A 19,943-nucleotide genomic window follows, 5' to 3' on the forward strand; every position below is an offset into this window, starting at 1 on the left:
GTATACACCTGCGCAGCGCTAACATTTCTACAGCATTACAGTTCTTCATGTGATTTGATCATGTGATTTATACCAGGACAGCTGGTTGATGTTTTTCTACGACAGGATTTCTGGGTTCATGTGTGAAGAAAACTGTGTTTACAGGTTATGAGTTGGTGATGCTGTTACACTGTGTTGTTAGGAAAATGTTAAAGGTTACTTTGACGATGTGAATAATATGTGAAACATTCCCTGTGTTGAAACTAGTGTCACTTCTTTCCACAGCTATGGATGGCTAACTTTATGGTATTTTTATAGCACCTCTGGACCCTGTCAATATGCGCCTGACCTCCAGGATTGTCCATGTGTGTTGCTAATGTTTGTTTTTTCTAAGAGTGCATGTAGAGGATTCAGCAGAGATGGACAAGTAACATGAGAAAGCAAAGAAGAGATGCAGTGTTTGTGGAATAGTTGAATATGGGGCTCAATTTCCCCCTTGTGGGACTAATAAAGGTATATCAATCAATCAATCAATCAATCATTAGCTGGCCACTACTGAGCTCCTAGTGATAGCTAAGTGGAGTGACTTTGCTTAAGGGAAGTCACCGATTACACTAATTGATGGGTTTAGATTTTATTATTGTCATTTGTATTAAGAAATATTTAACCATATATGCTTAGAGGTATATAATCAATTGTGTAGTGATAGGATGTGTGATCTTCAGTAGGCTGTAAAACCAGTTTTGTGTGCATTCCAGGGTGTTCTGGTATTCAAACCCACATCCTGGGAGCATGGGAGAGGTCGTACCTTGTTTTATTGTTTTATGGTAGGATAAACGTATCTATGTCTGTTTTAGGCTAAGTGCATTTTGTTTAGATGAACTGCTGGACTTCCAGGCCAGTAGGTTTAGGAAGTCATTAATGGGTTCACACACACACACACACACATACACACATGTTTTTGACACACACACACACAGTGTATTCTTTGTTCACATGCATACCTATGTTATATGTTAATGACCCTATGCATATTCAAGTAACCACAATAAAAGGAGTGCTATGGGAACCTGAATGAGAGTCTGACGGAGGTCAAGTGGGTGGAACAACACTTGGCTCCAGACAGGCCTCCCGCACGGAAACATAAGAACTTTATGCCTACTTGTGTCTTGTTCTTTGCTGTGTAGCAAATTGTCCTGAACGTTCCAGCGAATAGGTTTATGCTATGAACCTATCACTAATGTTAACTGAGTACATGGGATGATCCATGTCTGAGGCAAAATTATGGCAATAATTGTAGTTTACTGATTTGAGAAAACCTGCACATGATACTTGTCCTGTTGATGCTGAGTGCTTTATTACTCTTATGATACAATTGTTTATAAGTGTGAAGTTTGATTTCACTTCCAGATCTTGTTTTCCAGGCCATGATGGTGTGTATGCAGGCTCCAGGCGGAACCAGTTTTTAAGCAAACTTAATATGCAAAACACACTAACAGCTTTTACTGCAGGGTGGTGCTGCTCCAGAGGAGGAGACGCCCTGATGTTGCCTGGGACATGATCTAGCTAACCTTTTTCTTTCAGACAGGAATCTGGGTTTGACAAGTTGACTCATGGGAGTGTCCATGCGTCAAGAGGAGGGGTCCAGAATTACAGAGTTACATGAAACTATCTTTTCTATGTTTTCTAAACTATGTTTTTTATTTTTTGCAGTGATTTGTGTGATTAACAGTTAATCAACGGGTATTAAACCTATGTAAAGTGGTGCATCCATGTTCAGATGAGGCTTTGATGGTCCATAAATGAAGCTCACTGAACTAAGGAGTGTGGTTTGATGATGGTTGACATGCTTTCCAAATAGAAGCTTTTCCTCCTAGCAAGGAAATACAGGTGCAGCAGTCAGAGTATTGCTGAAAGGAATCTCCTGAGAAATCTTCAGAGGCCCAGTGAGAAGCAAACCCATTCCAGGCAGAGCTGACAGTCCAGGCAGTGGTTGAGGTCAAAGGTCAAGCTGGTTGGGGCCCATCATGAGATCAGACTTTGGAGCCACAGCAAGGACCACGAAGCTGCGTTGGAATGAGAGCTGTGCCAAGGGGGCTTTCCAGAGGCCAACAGAGGAGATTGTGGACGACAGACGGGCACCTGAAGGATGAGGGAGCGTGCCTGCTCCACCGACAGAGGGGAGTTTGAGGATGACATCATGATTCTGTGAAAAGCACAGGAACCAGAAGCGATGGTGGTGATGACAGCAGTTTCCGATGAACATCACCTAATGCTGTGTCACTGTACTGTGCACACGATGGCACACTGAAGACTGCTGGGATCATAGCAGCAGTAAGATAACGGGATCCAGCACCCTTTCCACAGAGGGTTTTCCTGCAGAGGATGGACAATGGAGGAGTCAAATGTCCCCCACAGAACAGAGGCCATAAAAGTAGAGTGCTGACGAGGTCTGCAGCTTTCACGATAGCTGAGACCCACGTTGACAAGCAACAAAACCAACTGGTATGTTTGAATGTCTATTCTACATACATTTGGACTCTGGTCCTATGGACAATGATGGAAATACCTGGAAGAGACATTTATGACGTCCTGCAGAACTTAAACCACTCTGCAGAGAGACATGCGATTTACATGTCTTGCAGAGGAGCACCACCAAGCTGGAGTGATCTTGAAAATGTTAATTTCTTATTTTGACCGTTAACAATTCATTTGTTCACTTGTAGGATGCAGTTTACCATTGAATGAGATCAATGAGAAATTGGATAACTGCTAATACATTTGTCAAACTGTATGTTTACATATGCTGAGTATAAAAATGGTTGCATTAACACTGTCAGACATGAGGTATTCATAACTACAGACTTTTACAGCATAACTGCCGAAAGGGGAGAATGTCAGATTTGTATTGTTGATTGTCATTTATGTTTACAGATATCTACTCATATATGCTCAGAGTTTTATAATTAGTCGTAGATAGATAGAAGTTTGATCCTTAGTAGTCTGTGGAGACCTCTGCTATCCACACACACAGCTGAGGATACCCCAGACAATGTACACTCATCAAACATGACTGACGCCCTGAATGCCTTGAGAGAGATCCAGTGAGGCACAAAATCAGGACTATGTAAGTGATACAAGTGACTGGTTTTCTCTGCTTTACACTGGCTCCTGACAGGTGCGAAGAAGACCCCACTCCCGGAGTTGGAGTATTTTTACTTTTATTTTGTGTCTTTGTAACATGTATACTGCCATGTCTAAAACTCATGATTAACCGCATAATATTTTCCACTGTTGCTGCATACGTAGCTGTGACAAATGATGATAATGACTCCGAACTGTTGGAATATGAAGACTTTGTGTGATTAATGACGATGTAACAGAAAATGTACAACAAGATGTTACATACTGATATCTCACTTAAAAGTTATACTGACAACAGGAGGGAATGTCAATGGAAAATTGTACTTAGTAGTCAGTATAAGCTTTTAATGATAGAAGTTTCCAGATATGCTTAGAGGTGTATAATCGATTGTGTAGTGTTAGGATGTGTGATCTGTAGAAGGCTGCAAGGACTTTTATGTGTATTCCAGAGTGTTCTGGTTTTCATACCCACATTTTGGGAGCATGGGAGAGGTCGTACCTTGTCTTATTGTTTTATGGTAGGATAAACGTATCTATGTCTGTTTTAGTCTAAGTGCATTTTGTTTAGATGAACTGTTGGACTTCCAGACCAGCAGGTTTAGCGAAGTCGTTTATGGGGACACACACACACACACACACACACACACACACACACACACACACACACACCTAAACATCCACATTCCAATGTAAAGAACAAACACCCACTGATGTATAAATAAAGACCAGGGCAGGCTCAGAGGGCGTGTCACAGAGCCCTGCTCTGTGCTGCCCTTGTATACAAGTAAAACTGTGTTTCTCCTCTCTGATTCTCAACTGAAGAAGTGTTTTAGAATAAATCTCCTGACACTAAGTCTTTTTTTTTGTGGGTAGTCTGACTGACCTTGCCTAAAGAAGTTAACATTTTGAAGTCAATGGTCCTTCGATGCCGAAGAATCCGGAGGATCCCGTCCAGATACACCTGATCTTTGCTGAAGCAACCTAAAACACAAATATACAAAAATAATAATCAAAGTTACAGTTTTGAGTTCACTTTGATTTGCTCATTAAAAGGTCAGCTGACACTTCTGATTGTTCAGCTCTTTAATTTAGCGAGATTAACAGAAGAGCTTGTAAAATGATGCTTACAGGATTTAAACAGCCTGTAGGTGCTCATTGTGTCTAACTTTTCAATTACGATTATTTGTCATGTTGGGCAATTAAATATTTTTTTCCAATTCAATTCAATTTTGTTTATATAGCACCAAATCACAAGAGTTGCCTCAACGCACATATATTGTAAGGTAAAGACTCAGCGTCACTCTGAGACAGGATGTTTCTAATTTTAGAGATATTCCATAAAATGGAAGAAAGCAGTCCTACATATTTGTTTGATACGCACACTTGAGAAAATATCCTGGTCAGAAAGTACTCCAAGATCCTTCGCAGTGTTACTGGGGGCCAAAGTAATGCCATTCAGTGTAAGCATCATTAAAAGCACCATATTTCAGAGATTTTTTAGCACTGAGTAAATTAACAAAGAACTCCTTCTAGATTTTTCCCAGTAAAGTTTTAATGGTGGTTACAAGAAAGCTGCTGCTTGTTTAAAACTGAGGGCTGCGTGGGCTTAATGTTGTCAAAATTTTTATTCATGTGTTGCTCCTAAATGTTTCTATTGCAGGTCTCGCTTGTGTTTAAAACAATGGTGCACTACAGAACCGTGCATTTAACGAAGCATTGAAGCAAAGAATTTGGGTCGAGAAATCTTTTAACTTAAATAATTCGAATTACTCGAATCGTTGCAGCCCTACGCAGTTTTATCTGAATTTAGCAGCAAAGATGACCAAAAATTTGAGGCCATCCAGGTCTTTATGTCTTTAAGACATTCCTGCAGTTTAACTCATTGGTGTGTGTTACCTGGCTTCATGGACAGATAGAGCTGTGTGTCATCTGCATAGCAGTGAAAATTTATGCTATGTCTTCTAATGATGCTGCCTAAGGGAAGCATGTATAATGTAAACAGAATTGGTCCTAGCACTGAACCCTGTGGAACTCCATAATTAACCTCAGTGTGTGAAGAGGACTCTCCATTTACATGCACAAACTGGAGTCTATTAGATAGATATGATACAAACCACTGCAGCGCAGTACCTGTAATAGAGTCCCAATTCAGAAGTTTAAGTGAAAATTTTTAACTTGAAAAATGCAAAAAAAAAACCGTAGAAATAAAAAATCATATTTTGCATGTTTAGATATTAACAAGGTTCCAAGAACAGCTTCAACATGCAACAAAAAGAAATGGGAGAGAGACAAAACATTTTTTTGAGCATGCAGTTTATTGAAAACAATGCTTAAACTAAGACAGGCTGTTTTACAGCTGATCAAGGTTTAGGACCACACCTCCAAAAAACCCTGTAAACTCCCCCAAAACAGAAATCAAAGTTCCAAACATGAACTCAGTGATGGGTTGCTCCACCGTTACTGTTGATCGTTTCAAAAATTCATTGCGGCATGCTTGATGTGTTTCCATGAGGTGAGTGGGAACATTTCTCCAAGTGGTGCAGACGGCCACGCGAAGGGCGTCTACTGTCTGGAACTGTTGTCCATTTTTGTAAACTTCCCTTGCCATCCATCCCCAAAGGTTCTCAGTTGGATTTAGATCAGGGGAACACGCAGGACGGTCCAAAAGAGTGATGTTATTCTCCTGGAAGAAGCCCCTTGTCCTGCAGGCATTGTGTACTGTAGAGTTGTCCTGGTGAAAAACCCAGTCGTTACCACACAGACGAGGGCCCTCAGTCAGGAGGGATGCTCTCTGCAACATCTGGACTCAGCCAGCAGCCATTTGACGCCCCTGCACCTCCTGAAGCTCCATTGTTCCCCTGAAGGGAAAAGCACCCCAGACCATTATGGCGCACCCTCCACTGTGGTGCATAGAAAACATCTCAGGTGGGATCTGCTTGTCATACCCTCGTACCCCTTGCACTTTGCAAAGTTTCCTGTTCCAGAAGATGTATCGTGCACACACTGGCGTTGCACCACTTATCATAAATTTGAGCTAAAAAAAACAAAACAAACAAAAACACAACAGCTGGGATTTTAAGAACTTGATTGTTCCTTTAGTTCCTGCACAGCAGACACACAAAAAAGGGGGAACTTCCTCCAAAAGTTTTAAGAACTTTATAAAGGATCCTGTGGTCCAACATATCTTTAGAGTTGAAAATACTTAAATAATAAAATCTTCTTTGCCAGGTTAGTAGCACTGTTTGCTACAGCAGATTTGCTGCAAAGGCAGAGACCACCCTCACTAAGGTCTGATGCATCCCCACTTAATTTGGTCTAGAAGCAGGCCTACAATATGACAGTGTGGAGTTTGCATGTTCTCCCCGTGTTTGCATGGGTTGTCCCCTGGTGCTCCGGTTTCCGCCCACAGTCCAAAGACATGCAGTTAGTGCGGATAGGTTAATTGGAAACTCTAAATTGCCCATAGGTGTGAATGTGAGCGTTACTGGTTGTCTGTCCCTGTGTGTTAGCCCTCTGACAGACTGGCGACCTGTCCAGGGTGTACCCCGCCTCTCCCTAAGACAGCTGGGATAGGCTCCAGCCCCCCCACGACCCTGAAAAGGATAAGCGGAAGCAAATGGATGGATGGCTTTCAAGGACTAAAGAGTTAAGACTATTATGGGATATTAAGTTTTCAGAAATAGGATTTTAATAATATCTATAGATTAGCCAATTTGCACATATTTCCAAAATTTAAATGTGAACAATCTGAACATTCAAGTTGAGGTTTTCATAATTCTCATTTTATCATTTATCTCTACTGAAAAAGAACCCTAAACAGATATTAATGAGACCAAAAAACCACCACCACAGTCCACAGAGGCATGGTGTATTTGAGTGCTACACTGACACTTGACAGCCAATTATTAGTGCTGTCAGCGTTAATCTCGTTAAAATGATGTTAACGGCATAACCGCATTAACAAGCTAACCACGCTAATGTGTAGACGCCGTGCAGCCTGACGCACGGGGCGACTCTAACGGAGATTTGCTGCGTTAATGTGGTTATGGCGTTAATGTTATTTTAACGAGATTAACGCTGACAGCACTAGTAATACCTGTGTTAAGTTACAGTGGTGTAAAAAAGTGTGCGCCCCCTTTCTGATTTCCTATTTTTTGTATGTTTGTCACACTTAAATGTTTCAGATAATCAGACAAATTTAAATATTAGACAATGCTAACACAAGTAAACACTAAGGCTACGTTCACACTGCAGGCGAAAGCGCATCAAATCCGACTTTTTTGACCCTATGCGACCCATATCCGATCATGGTATGACAGTGTGAACGGCACAAATCCGATATTTTCAAATCCGATCTGGGTCACTTTCGTATGTGGTACTGAATCCGATACATATCTGATGTTTTAGAAAGCGACTGCTGTGTGAACGGTCATGTCGCATTAAATCCGTCTTTTACGTCACTGACACAAGACAGACGCCAATTATCAGCGCCGGAGAAGCGCCGGAGAAGACATCGCGAACGCTTCCTGGCCATCCAGTGTAGATGTCAGTGAAACTGTTGGGAAGACAGCGTGAACATTTTATTTGTACTGTATAATCTGCAGATTCTGACAGAAATCTGCAGATTATCCTTGAAGCACCGCTCCTCTAAAACAGCAATAAGGATCATTATTAGGTTATTTACATTATTATGTAAATAACAAAATAACAAAAGCAAAAATTGGGAAACGTAAAGTCCAAGTCTTTATATTAAGGGCCATCAGTCAAACAATATTGTTTGCTCTGGGTCTAAACAGAGCGAGTTGTGTGTGACGTCTTCTTTTAGCATGCGGGCAGCTTTGAGGGTTCACACTAGAGCGCGTTTGATGTCGCATTTTATTTGTAGTGTGAACAAGCAGACAAAAGAATCAGATTTGATCGAAAAATCGGAATTGAGCATTAAGACCTGCAGTGTGAACGTAGCCTAAATGTAGTTTCTAAATGAATGTGCTTATTATTAAGGGGGAAAAAATCCAAACCTATATAGGGAGCGGCATTGAAAGAAATAAAAACATTTTTCTTGTAACATGTAAAATTAGAAACATCCTGTGTCAGAGTGATGTTAAAAAACTAGTTTGTGCATTTATATTATCAGGATGTCCTAAAAACTCCCTGAAAAGTCTTCAGTTAATCCAAAATGCTGCAGCAAGAGTCCTGACAGGGACTAGAAAGAGAGAGCAGATTTCTCCTGTGTTGGCTTCCCACATACAAGGTCCTGAGTAATCAGGCCACATCTAACCGTGCCACCCCATTAGAGCTCTTTGCTCTCAGACTGCAGGCTTACTTGTAATTCCTAGAGTATTTACAAGTAGAGTATTTAAAGTAGTAGTAGTAGTTTTGTGGAACCAGCTTCCAGAAACCATTTTTTAAATCATTGTTCTGCTGCAGAACTCAAGTGCCCTTCAGCTTGAGGTCACAAACAGAAGGCCGGACATTTGACTTCAGGTTTTTATGGCAAACAGCAAAATTCATGCTTTTGTCTCATCACTCCACAGAATATTTTCTCAAAAGTCTCGGGGATCATCAGAATGTTATCTGGCAGCTTTAGACATGGCTTTATAACATTGAATAACCAGGCTGATAGATCACAAATGACTTTGTTTTTTGTGAACAGGTGTGGCAATAATCAGGCCTGGGTGTGGCTGGGGAAACTGAAGTCGTAAATGCTTCCAAAGATGCGATACACCACAGTTACTTGATGTTGTAATTTGTGTTTACTTGTGTTATCTTTGTCTAATATTTAAATTTGCTTGATCATCTGAAACATTTCAATATGACAAACATCATGAAAACACGTTTTCACAGTTTTTCACTGGGATCATTTTTTGAATTACAGGCTTTATGTCTGGGTGTTCATATTATTATATTAAAGGTTATTTTAGACTTTTTCCCAAATCAGGAGAGACTCGTTATAGAAGAAAAAAAGCCGAAATAGTCAAAGTTAATCACTGCATGAAATCCTAACCCGACACTGTTACATTTCATTGCATTCATCTTATAGATTTGCCTAGGAAAATGCCAAGTCTATTAATTTTGCATGTTTTTTCTGTGTGTTCGTGCGTGCTCGCTCACCGGGCTGCGAGGTGTCCGTCTGTCCCCTCTTGGCTCGCAGGCAGTACTCCCAGCGGACGTCCGGGTCCTGGACGAACCGTGCTATGTGACTGAAGAGCTGGCTGAAGCTCATGCTGGTGGCGTGGTACACTGTGTAGTAGAGCAGAGCCGCGCGCCACAGGTAGGGCTGTTTCCGTAGCAGCACACTGTGCAGGCTGGCCAGGCCCTCCTCTGTGGGATTAGCTGGTTTAAGTCCAAACTGCTTCCTGCCTTCGGCGGTGGCCCATGGCTGCACGCTGTTGTTCACACCTCGCAGATAATGTGTGCCTGAGAGGAAGAAAAGCGGCTGCAGTCACTTTGCTGCCCCTCCATGCCGTCTGCACATGCTTCACACTGTAGTTTGATAAAATGCATATCTAAAAACCACTCTGTCACCTTTCAGACGTACCATTGTGGTTTGACCCAAATGCTATCAGCATGCTAACTGGCATACAGTAACAGTGATTTTTTTTTAGCCCAGGGCCGATGAGGGCATTATACTGAACTCTCGCGCAGATTAATTTGTAATCTGACAAAAATCTGGTTCTTTCAGGAATCAGCACGAAGGTGCAGTCCGGTGAGAAGAACAGAGATATTCTCATAACAGCAGGAAATCTCTGAACACACATGGGTGGGTTTGGAGCAGGTACACTGTAACTCCCAATATCACAGGCTCCATCAATTCAAACTTTATTTGATGTAGAGAACATACAATTTTGTTAACAATCAGATCCTCAGCAGTCTGCTGCAGTGCCATGTGCACACTTGTATACATATATATCAATTTAACAAAGCACTCATGGATTTAGGTTTTTTTTCTTTATTAAGTCTGAGATCTACTCATTTCTGCAAAATCCAAAATTAAATTCAATGACTGTGAAACAGTTTCGCTTGATGATTTAGAAATGACTCGAACATGAAACGCGTTACTAGTTTGGCTTTGGAAATCCACATATAATCAGTTTGGTTTTATTTGTATATAGTGCCAAATAACAACAAAAGTCACCTTCAGAAATGTAGTTAATTAAATGTATTACTCTTATATGATTAATGTTTAACAGCAGTTACTGATTCACTGAGGACATAAACTCCCCGGGGCTGCAGCCCTCTTTCTTTCTCAATTAATGTTGTAATTGAGCGAGAGAGAAAGTAAACAGATGACAGCAAGGCCAGTCGGCACTAATCTACAGCAGTTTGGTGTAAAAATGAAAATTAGCACCTGTATGTCAGCTTTGGTTGATTCAGCTGGAATACAAGAAAACAACTGAAGCCAGGAGCAGCCATAGTCTGCAAGGAAGAGTGGATGCTAGCACAGCTCAGGATAGGCAGAGTAGTCTCAAACTGTGTGCGCTTGTTTTAAACAGCAGCAAATGCAGAACGCTTCACTGACATTTATGACATGATTTGTTTTAAATGGTTCCATAAAGATCCGAATAGGCACACACAGTATTTGCTTGGCCAAAGTTTAATTTGCTCCATTTTTAATTTTTTCTGACTGTTTTCTACCTTTTAGACTAGTCTACTAGATACCTTTTTTCCTCTCGTAAAAATACCTAGAAATAATATCTTCAATCTCCAAAAAGTTGATTCTGTTCATCTGGACGTAGCGTTTTGTGGGAGAATATCTTCAATCTGCTGTCCCGCTGAGTGAAGTCTGGGGGGGGGGGGGGCAAAGTCAACACTCCAGGTCCATTTAGCTGACTCCGTGGAGTCCTGCAGATTCATTTCTGCTTGTTTTGTCCAATGAAAATCTACATCTTTGCAAGTAAATGGACAGATTCTTATATCGCGAGTTTCTACTCTCCCGCAGTACTCAAAGCGCTTAATACAACATGCCACATTCACCCGTTCACATGAGCACTTTCTTCTATGAATGTTACTAACTAACATTTACACCCATTCATCGGTTAATATGTTGCCCAAATTCTTGGCATGCAGACTGGGGAGAGCCAGGGATCGAACCACCAACCGTCCGATCAGTAGATGGCCAGCTCTACTTCTTGAGCTATAGCCACCCAAGTAGCTGCACCAAGAGAAAATGTTCCTTTGTGCTTATTGTGACACACCATAAAGCTATATTTTAGCATGCTAATATACAACATCAAAGAAACAAAAAGGCAAAATACATTCAAGTTTAGCAACTGACTGTTGATTCAACCACAGACGTTTATTGAAGTATAGCCAGCATGACACCATCGGTCGGCTTGTTGTCTACCATTCTGACACCGCCAGGCTAACTGTATGAAAACGCAGTCCCGTGCTGTTGTCATGAAGTTGAAAATTGGTTATAAAAACCAAAATATAGATTGGTGTACACATGTTTAATGTGTACACCATTAAAGACCCAGGAAACAGAGTTAACGGTAAAAACCCTGAAAACCATCAATTTCACACCCGAGCCAAACGACCGCTCCATGGCCCAGGGGCTGGGGACCGCTGTTATAAACCATTAATGATGTCAGCCATAGTAATAATAATAATAATAATGATAATAATCAATTACCTCTTTGTGTCACAACTGCTATGGGGAATAGAAACAATGTGGAAAGACTTCTACCAAGCTCACGTATTAATATCTGCTCACCGATCTCATGTCTCAGCATCCCCTCCAGCCAGTGCTGTCGAGCCCCAGATAGGTTAATGGTCAGAGTAGGACGGCAGCTTTCCACCACCATCACAGCTTGAGACAGCAGCTCTTCAGATAGACGCACAACAACCTGGAGACACAAACACGCACACAAAATCATCAGCAGCAAGATTTTGCTCATCCGCTCCTTTGTGGAAAGTGGTTCAGCTAAATTGTACCTAAAGCTACAGAGTCACAGGGTTCAAGTAATACAGTAGATATAGGTTTACTGTTAGCTCGTCACTTCTGCAGCTGTTCTGCCACATTTTGATCAGTCACCATTAGAGCAGGGCGATATGGCCAAAAATATTTATCACGATATTAATTTGAAAATTTGCGATAACGATATAACTGACGATATAATTGATGCGAGACAAAATACAACTCCACAACTTTACTAGTGCAACCCCCCCATCCATTTATTTTCACTTAAACAAGCAGCTGTTTTTTATGTGCATTAAAGCTAAATAAACATTTAACAGTGCAAATGCAAATTCCTTGCTGAAAGTTTAACCAAAAGGCATTTCCAGTAGAAATGGGCTGACATATCCTGAGCATAACCATGTATAATATCCACTGAAGTTAAAAGAGGTGCTTTGCAACATTAAACTGCAGTGTGCCAAATAAAAAAAAGTCAAATATGTATTTTTCGGACCATAAAGTGCACGGGATTATAAAACACATTAAGAGAAACAAAGCAGTCGGATAAATCAAACTTGATTCATCTCATTCTTCTTGCTTCCTCCACTTCTGTACCATTGATTCATTAATGCTGTATTCTCTCACAGCTGCTCTATTCCCATGTTGTTGCAGTATATTAATGACTAACCTGGTATTGTGGATGGATTATCTCAGTTGTTCTCCTGACTGAAGTTTGGTCCGCTTTACAGCATCCTGCCATGCGATTGCATTTGTCCCTAACCATCGGGAACCCTCACGTTAACTTTTATCGAGTGGAAAAAGTTAGCGTTCATCCTCCAGCTTCACTGTGTTTATGTTATGTTAACATAGCTGTGTCGCTAACGATCACGTAGCACATCATTATATACCAGCTAGCCCAACTTCAGTAACCCTACAAACGCCACAGCTGTTTAGTTTTCTGTCTTCATTTATGTTGGAAGTGATAGCAGAGCTGTACGTTTGAATGTTTTCAGAAATCTCTCAGTCAGAACATGCTATATCATGTTTAGGTAACTAGCGAAACTAGTGAGCTAACTTCCGCTAACTTCCTGCTAACTTCTAACTCCGTTAAATGTAATGAATTCTGTTTTCATGGATGCCTGGATGTTAAACTTAATTGCTACACCTGGTAAAGCAGCAACGCTGATCATTTTATTAAAGATGAAAGAATTTAGACAGTTTGTAACTCTCAGTGATGCTGCAGTGTTCGTTTGACTTTGGGACCTGAAGCGGGCAGAGTTTAGGACCCAGATTACTCCCAGATTTACGAGCACCTTAGTCCGACAAATACGGCAATAACGACGGCCCGCTTGCATGTTCTACAAAAAAATGTGCTTTGTTGTGTATCTGACGGACAAACACCAAACCAGTTCCACATCACTGAAGTGGCACCATTTTTACAAACCAATTCTGGTTCATTCTCCGTTGCTAACGTGATTTTTCGGCCATGTGTATGAAAACATAGGCACTGCGCATGCGCATTTTACCCATATTCTATCGCGATATTTCATTTTCTTATCGTTGCCTAACATTGTACCGGTATTAGAGATGGACCGATCCGATATTACGTATCGGTATCGGTCCGATACTGACCTAAATTACTGGATCGGATATCGGCGAGAAATAAAAAATGTAATCCGATCCATTAAATATCAAAAAAACACCTCACAAAACTTGCTACACAGCGTAACTCGCCTCATAACCGTAGCACGTTACAGCAGTGTGCGTCACGTGATAGAGCGGCTGTGTGTATTTGTAGCCTCGCTACCAAACCAGCATTTCATCTCCGAGGAAGTTATCCCAGAGAGAAGTAAAGCAAGTGTGTAAGTTCATCTCTGAATGTTTGTAAAGCGTTCCCACGTTAACCTTAACAACCGATATATGGAGCGACTGCCTCTCTCTCTCTCCTGCTGCTACTTCAATCATGAAACTGATCAATGATCAGCTGATCGGCTTTTCTGTCGCGAGTCCGTCTCTCTTCTTTGTTTTGGCCCACTTTGCACCAGAAAGAGGAAACCAGCGGCTGAACAACAGCAGCACGTTTAAGCTTGATAAGCTGTTGTTAGAATTTATTTAATATTACTTTCTACACCAGGATCCTTTTCTACGTAGCTGACGGCTGGTAACTGTGCAGGGGCGGATCTAGCAAAGTGTAGCCAGGGGGCCGATAGGGGGCATGAACAGGGAAAGGGGCACAAAGACATACTTTTCTTTCTTATTCTCATTTAAAATGTCTAGCTTTTAATAAATAATTATCTGAATCTTACACCCAAAGTATTAATCTGATGTAAAATGTATAGAAGTCCATTACTGTATATAGTAACTGTTAAGTCTAATATACCCTAGTAAGCTATAGTACTTTTTCCTTTGGGAAGGTACCATCTGTGCAGTCTGCAATTCTGTTGAAGAAAGATGTTGAATCTATTTAATTATTCTTGAAAAATAATTTATTTCTGTGCATTTTTTTCACCCTGCATCAAATTAAAGTTGATTACATCGATTAAGCATCATGAGGTGGAGGGTGGGGGTGGTTCCTATTTTTTGTTGGGAGTTTGCAACCCTATTAGTTAGGTTGCTTAATATTTCTGCTAAGTACTCTTTAAAATACCAGAATAGGGAGGATGGAGCAGGTTTAAGTTTATTAGATTGATCAGTGTTGCTGAACTATGAAATATTTTGGGCGCAGTGTATTTTTTACATACAGGTATAACAGAATAGCTTTAGTGTTGTTGTTTATTTAAACTTGAGTATGAACTTATACAAAATGCAGCAAGATATTAAAAAAAGTTTTATTGATTAAAAACACACTATATCGGATTGATATCGGTATCGGCAGATATTCAGATTTATGATATCGGTATCGGTATCGGACATAAAAAAGTGGTATCGTGCCATCTCTAACCGGTATTACTGTGAACGGTGTAATATGGCCCAGCCCTAGTCACCATCAAGCTTTGTTATAAGCTTACAGAATTAAACAAAAGCCAATGGAAACAACATAGTCTGTCCTGCAGAGATATACTAAAATTTGGCCACTCCACTCACCTCCCCCACACAGCCCTCTTTCTGCAGGTATTTGCGCACAGCAGCCCACACCTGACTTTTAGGCAGAACGCTGCCACCAGTCACCTCCTCAAAGTTCTCATAGGAGCCAAACTTCCTCAGGACGCACTCCATGATCCCAACTGCCTGCAGTTAAACACATCATCATCATTATCACCATCCTCATCATCTCATGAGCTCAGAGCTGACTGTTAGACTGGTTGAATGTGACACACCTGTTCAAGAAAGAGACCTGAGCCTTCTCTGTACTTGTCCAGCACGCTCCTGGGCTCAGGCTGCGCATACTCAAACTGAGGCTCATACTTGTAGTCAGACTGGAAGAAAGCCTGCTTCTCCTGCTCCAAGTTTAGAGGTCTGAGGGCAACGAGTAGGCAGGGCCTGGTGGCTGTAGGGAGTGTTGAACCACCCACTCCTTTAGCAATATGAGGGAGGGAGGTGGCCGGTCGCATTTGCCCCTTACTGGCCCGCAGCCCCAGGGAGTAGTTCACGGAGCAGGTGCTTTCACTACGTCGCATCCAGCCACTCACTCCCAGGCTGGGGCTGGTCAGGCTACGAGCCGGGGGGGAGGGGGCAGCCGTACCACTGCGCCAAGGAGGCTGTAGGATCCTCCGGTCCACCATCTGCTCCTGAGACCCTCTCATGCGCTGGGACGTCACTTCCAGGCTGAGGGGCCTTCGCAGTGGCGTTCTGGACGCAGTCCCACATTTTGATGATGATGATGCTGACAATCTTCTCTGTAGTACCTGGCTGCTGCAGCTTGTTGGGGCTGCGAGCCCGTTGTGTGACACCGTCTCCCTTTTTGTGGCGCCACACCTTTTAACAGTTTTGGGTGGATCTTCTCGAGCGTCTGTTTTCAACAGGTCCCCAGCGCTTCTTTCACCCTCAGCCTGATCCATGAAGACTGCGCCCAAGTCCAACACCATCACCACAGCAGCTACTCCTCAGGCTGCACCTCGCTCAGCCCCGCGCTGCTGTAACAATAGCAAGATTAATGTACACCACTCATTTATTGTTATTATAGACAACCATATAATAAATCCCATATACAGATATATAAATCCATATATATGGGGAAAATGATATTTGTAAACATGAAATGAAATAACAAAGAAAACCCCCTAAATTCAAAATTTTATCACTAAGAGCCAATAAACCACTCAAAAATCACATGTATCTAAACACCTTTATAAACAACTGTAATGAAGGTTTCCAGCTTCTTCATTAAGACTGATAAATGTGTGAGTGTACCACTGTGTGTTCATGTTGCTGGGTGTGAAAGGACAGGAAAATGGGGTGTCAGAGTTTCAAATGAGTGGCAGCAGATGATATCCGCGCAAACACAAAAAATAAAAACAGAAAACAGAGGTGAAAACGGCAGAGCTCGGCTCCTGCGACAATAAAACTTGTGATAAGCAGTTTAATTAGAGCCTCTCCGTGGAGTTAGCTGCCATTAGAGTTTTACAGTAACGTTTCTTATTGGAGGAAGACAAATACAAAAAAAATCAGTTCCCTGCAAGCCTTTAACTCCCCAAACAAATAAAAAGAGGTCAAACACTAACCAAGCGGCCAGACTTCTGCGGAGGATGCGGAAATTTCAGCCTTTCCGTCCGCTCATCCCGGCGGCAGCTCCACGCAGCCGGAGCGGAGCTCTCTTCTGTCGGCGTGATAACAAGAATAAGCGGATAGCGGTTCAGTGAGGAGCGGGGCCTGAGGCGGCTGCCTGGGCCAGCCAGGAAGCGGCGGTTGAGTTGGAAGATATGACGCGTCACGCAGTGTACGCCGTCCATGACGCTCTCCTGCGTCATTACGTACAAAGCGGAGCGGGATGGGAACCTGATGGAATCCACTGAGAAATTAGCTATCAAACTACCTCAACTATCACAACTAAGCACCATTAGCATCAGCCATGAGCTACGTAGCGAAAGCTCTTTTCACACAGAATAATAACGGTATTCAGTTTAAAAACAATAACAACAAAGAGTAAGTGAAAATAAAACAACAACCAAAAACAAAGCTACTTATCCATAGACTGTATATGAAAGATGGTGACAGGCACTGTGCCCTCACAAATCAGTTAGTAAAGTCCTTTGAAAAGATAATGTAAGGAAAACTCCCACTTTCCAAGACTTCCAAGGGCTCTGTGGAGGTGTAGCTTTCTGTTTTGGAAGTTTGCTCCACATTGGATTTCATCCTAAGATGTTACTCTGAGGGGGAGCTTCATCGAGGCATTGAGAGAAAACTAAACTATATGTAATTTTTGACAAGTAAGTACTGGAGTTTGTCTAGAATCTACTATATCTAATATATTGGAGAAATTAACACAACAGGAGGATTATATCAATTACTGCTATAGCCACTACTGAATGGATTCAAACACAGCCCAACAGGCCATCCCAAAGCCATTTAAACAAAGGAAGACTTTTAGGAAGCACCTAATTAAAATGGCCTGTATTTGTATAGCACTTTACGTAGTCCCTAAGGACCCCAAAGCGCTTTACACTGCATTCAGTCATCCACCCATTCACACATTGGTGATGGCAGCTACATTGTAGCCACAGCTGCCCTGGGGCACACTGACAGAGGCGAGGCTGCCAGACACTGGCGCCACCGGGCCCTCTGACCACCACCAGTAGGCAACGGGTGAAGTGTCTTGCCCAAGGACACAACGACCGAGAGTGTCGGAGCCGGGGCTCAAACCGGCAACCTTCTGATTACAAGACGAACTGCCAACTCTTGAGCCACGATCGCCCCTAATTAATCAGATGAAAATCAGAGAAAATACATACTTGTCCCATAAAAAAGGAAAAAGAGCAAGAACTTGATAATAAATTTGAGGAGATCAGTTGTCACACTCCTATTCCAGAGAAAAATCTTAATCAGAATACTTTACTATTCCGTAAGGAAGCTATTTGGTTACACAAGCTCCAAGACATTAAGAACAGTAACAGACCGAACTCATTTAAATTAAGCAAATATATTACAAAGTTTAAAACAGCTTTTAATATAAACAAATAGCTCAATTATGAATATCCAGAATATTACAGAAATTAATCATAAATGATGGACACTTTAAACTGTAAAACTTTGTTATTTGTTTTGTTTTTAAATTTATTTTTATAAGATGGTGGTGCGTATGGACATGAGAGGCAGCACAGCGCTTTCAACTACTGTGCACCTTTTTGTGTTTTTGTGCTTTTTATTCTTTTTCGTTGTGTCTTCCTGCAACGCTTTGATCAGCAAGCGACGCAGACAGCAGTGTTGTCTACTGATTGTTACATCCAAACATCCCTGATGCCGCAGTGGAGTTTGCAGGACTGCAAAAAAGTCTCCATAGGCAAGGCAAGGGTGGCCAACTCCTGTCCTCAAGGGCCGGTGTCCTGCAGGTTTTAGACGTGTCCTTGGTCCAACACAGCTGATTTAAATGCCTAAATTACCTCCTCAACATGTCTTGAAGTTCTCCAGAGGCCTGGTAATGAAATAATTCAGGTGATTCAGGTGTGTTGACCCAGAGTGAGATCTAAAACCTGCAGGACACCGGCCCTTGAGGAATGGAGTTGCCCACCCCTGCCATAAGGAAAACGGTGGTGGGCTCTGTGCTTATGTGCTTCAAACAGGTCCCATAACAGTAGAATTATAGACACTGAGTGCTCACCAGATCTCGAGGCCACATCCATTAGTAAAGAGCAGAGAGAGCACCTGGAGGAAGTCCAGGCCATGTGTACAGACCTACAGAGCTCACCTAACCAGCCACACCGAGAGGGGGGGCGCTGTTTCCCCATTACACTGACATTTGTGGCAAGTGGAATAATACCACATAAACACTGTTACATTCCCCCCTGCTGAATTCCACTTGCACACTCAAATAAACAAACACCACAAACAAAATAACACCCTTAAAAAAACAGGTACACCACAATCACCATAACACAACAGAGGACAAAAACCCAATAATCCTCAAAAAAAACAAGATTAAAAAAAAAAAAAATCCAATAGCTAATCCACAGCTATCAACATGTGATAAATCTGTTCAGCAACACCAGGTCGTACAGTCACAAAGAAAATTCAGTCAGAGGACTATTCCCAAAAGAATCAGTAGAAGAAGAAGTTGACCCCTTCCAAAAAAGAACAAAATATGCCAGTTACATATTTCATCACATCATAACTGTACGCCACTCTGACACAGAAAAATCAACGACAAATAATCTGTCTCAATTCTAAAGATCAAAGTCCCACTTCAACAACAATAGAATCAACTTGCAGTTATCCAACAATATTCAAACTTTAACAGGTTTCTGGTGCATCATTTCAATCAACCTGGAGACAGGCTTAAGTAACCATCCCACTCTCGATCTAGCACGGGCCCCCACCACCCTGCTAACATCAGTCGGATCTGCGTTGGGCAGAACAACTGTGGTTGAGACATAACCCTCAATAGCAGCTGTATTGTCTTGGTCACCATCAGTAGTGGCTGCCAACTCCAAAACAGAGGAGATTGTTACTGGGGCCACAGACATAAGCAGGTCAGAATGTTGACCACCAGAGGTGGCATTTACCTGCTCCTCAGTGTCAACAGGGGGAACACTGGTACAGGCAAGTTCTTGATCTACAATGCTGCCTTCTGGTTGAGTAACCTCTGTCCTCAGCGAGTCGCTGGACACTGCAGACGGTAAGTCAGACACCCAAGCTCTTGTTCTGTACTCAGCCGTGCCCACTGATGAGTTGCAGACAGCTTCTCCGTCACATCCAACCATCAGCAAGCCAGACTCAGAAAGCTCATCTCCATCATCCTGAACTGAAGCACCACTGAGAGGGAGGAAGTTCA

General features: G+C 42.0%; 1 protein-coding gene across 3 annotated transcripts in view; it reads right to left on the minus strand.

Annotated features, from left to right (window-relative positions):
• The window catches only part of LOC116334314 (uncharacterized protein KIAA0895-like), a 30,130-nt gene extending 13,255 nt beyond the window's left edge, over window positions 1-16,875 (minus strand). Inside the window, exons 1-6 of one of the 3 annotated variants that reach the window (XM_031757729.2) lie at window positions 16,681-16,874; window positions 15,337-16,089; window positions 15,104-15,247; window positions 11,837-11,969; window positions 9,235-9,540; window positions 4,007-4,104 (exon numbers count right to left, since the gene is read on the minus strand). In XM_031757729.2, the coding sequence (XP_031613589.1) occupies window positions 4,007-4,104; window positions 9,235-9,540; window positions 11,837-11,969; window positions 15,104-15,247; window positions 15,337-16,044 (1,389 nt within the window). In that variant the 5' untranslated portion in view covers window positions 16,045-16,089; window positions 16,681-16,874. Of the gene's footprint in view, window positions 1-4,006; window positions 4,105-5,455; window positions 5,982-9,234; window positions 9,541-11,836; window positions 11,970-15,103; window positions 15,248-15,336; window positions 16,093-16,680 lie in introns of those variants that run through there. The other 2 variants (XM_031757727.2, XM_039618379.1) reach the window with 2 other exon arrangements.
• Between the last annotated feature and the right edge of the window lie 3,068 nt (window positions 16,876-19,943).

The sequence above is a fragment of the Oreochromis aureus genome, linkage group 1 (assembly GCF_013358895.1).
Source record: "Oreochromis aureus strain Israel breed Guangdong linkage group 1, ZZ_aureus, whole genome shotgun sequence".
Taxonomy (NCBI): Eukaryota; Metazoa; Chordata; class Actinopteri; order Cichliformes; family Cichlidae; genus Oreochromis; species Oreochromis aureus.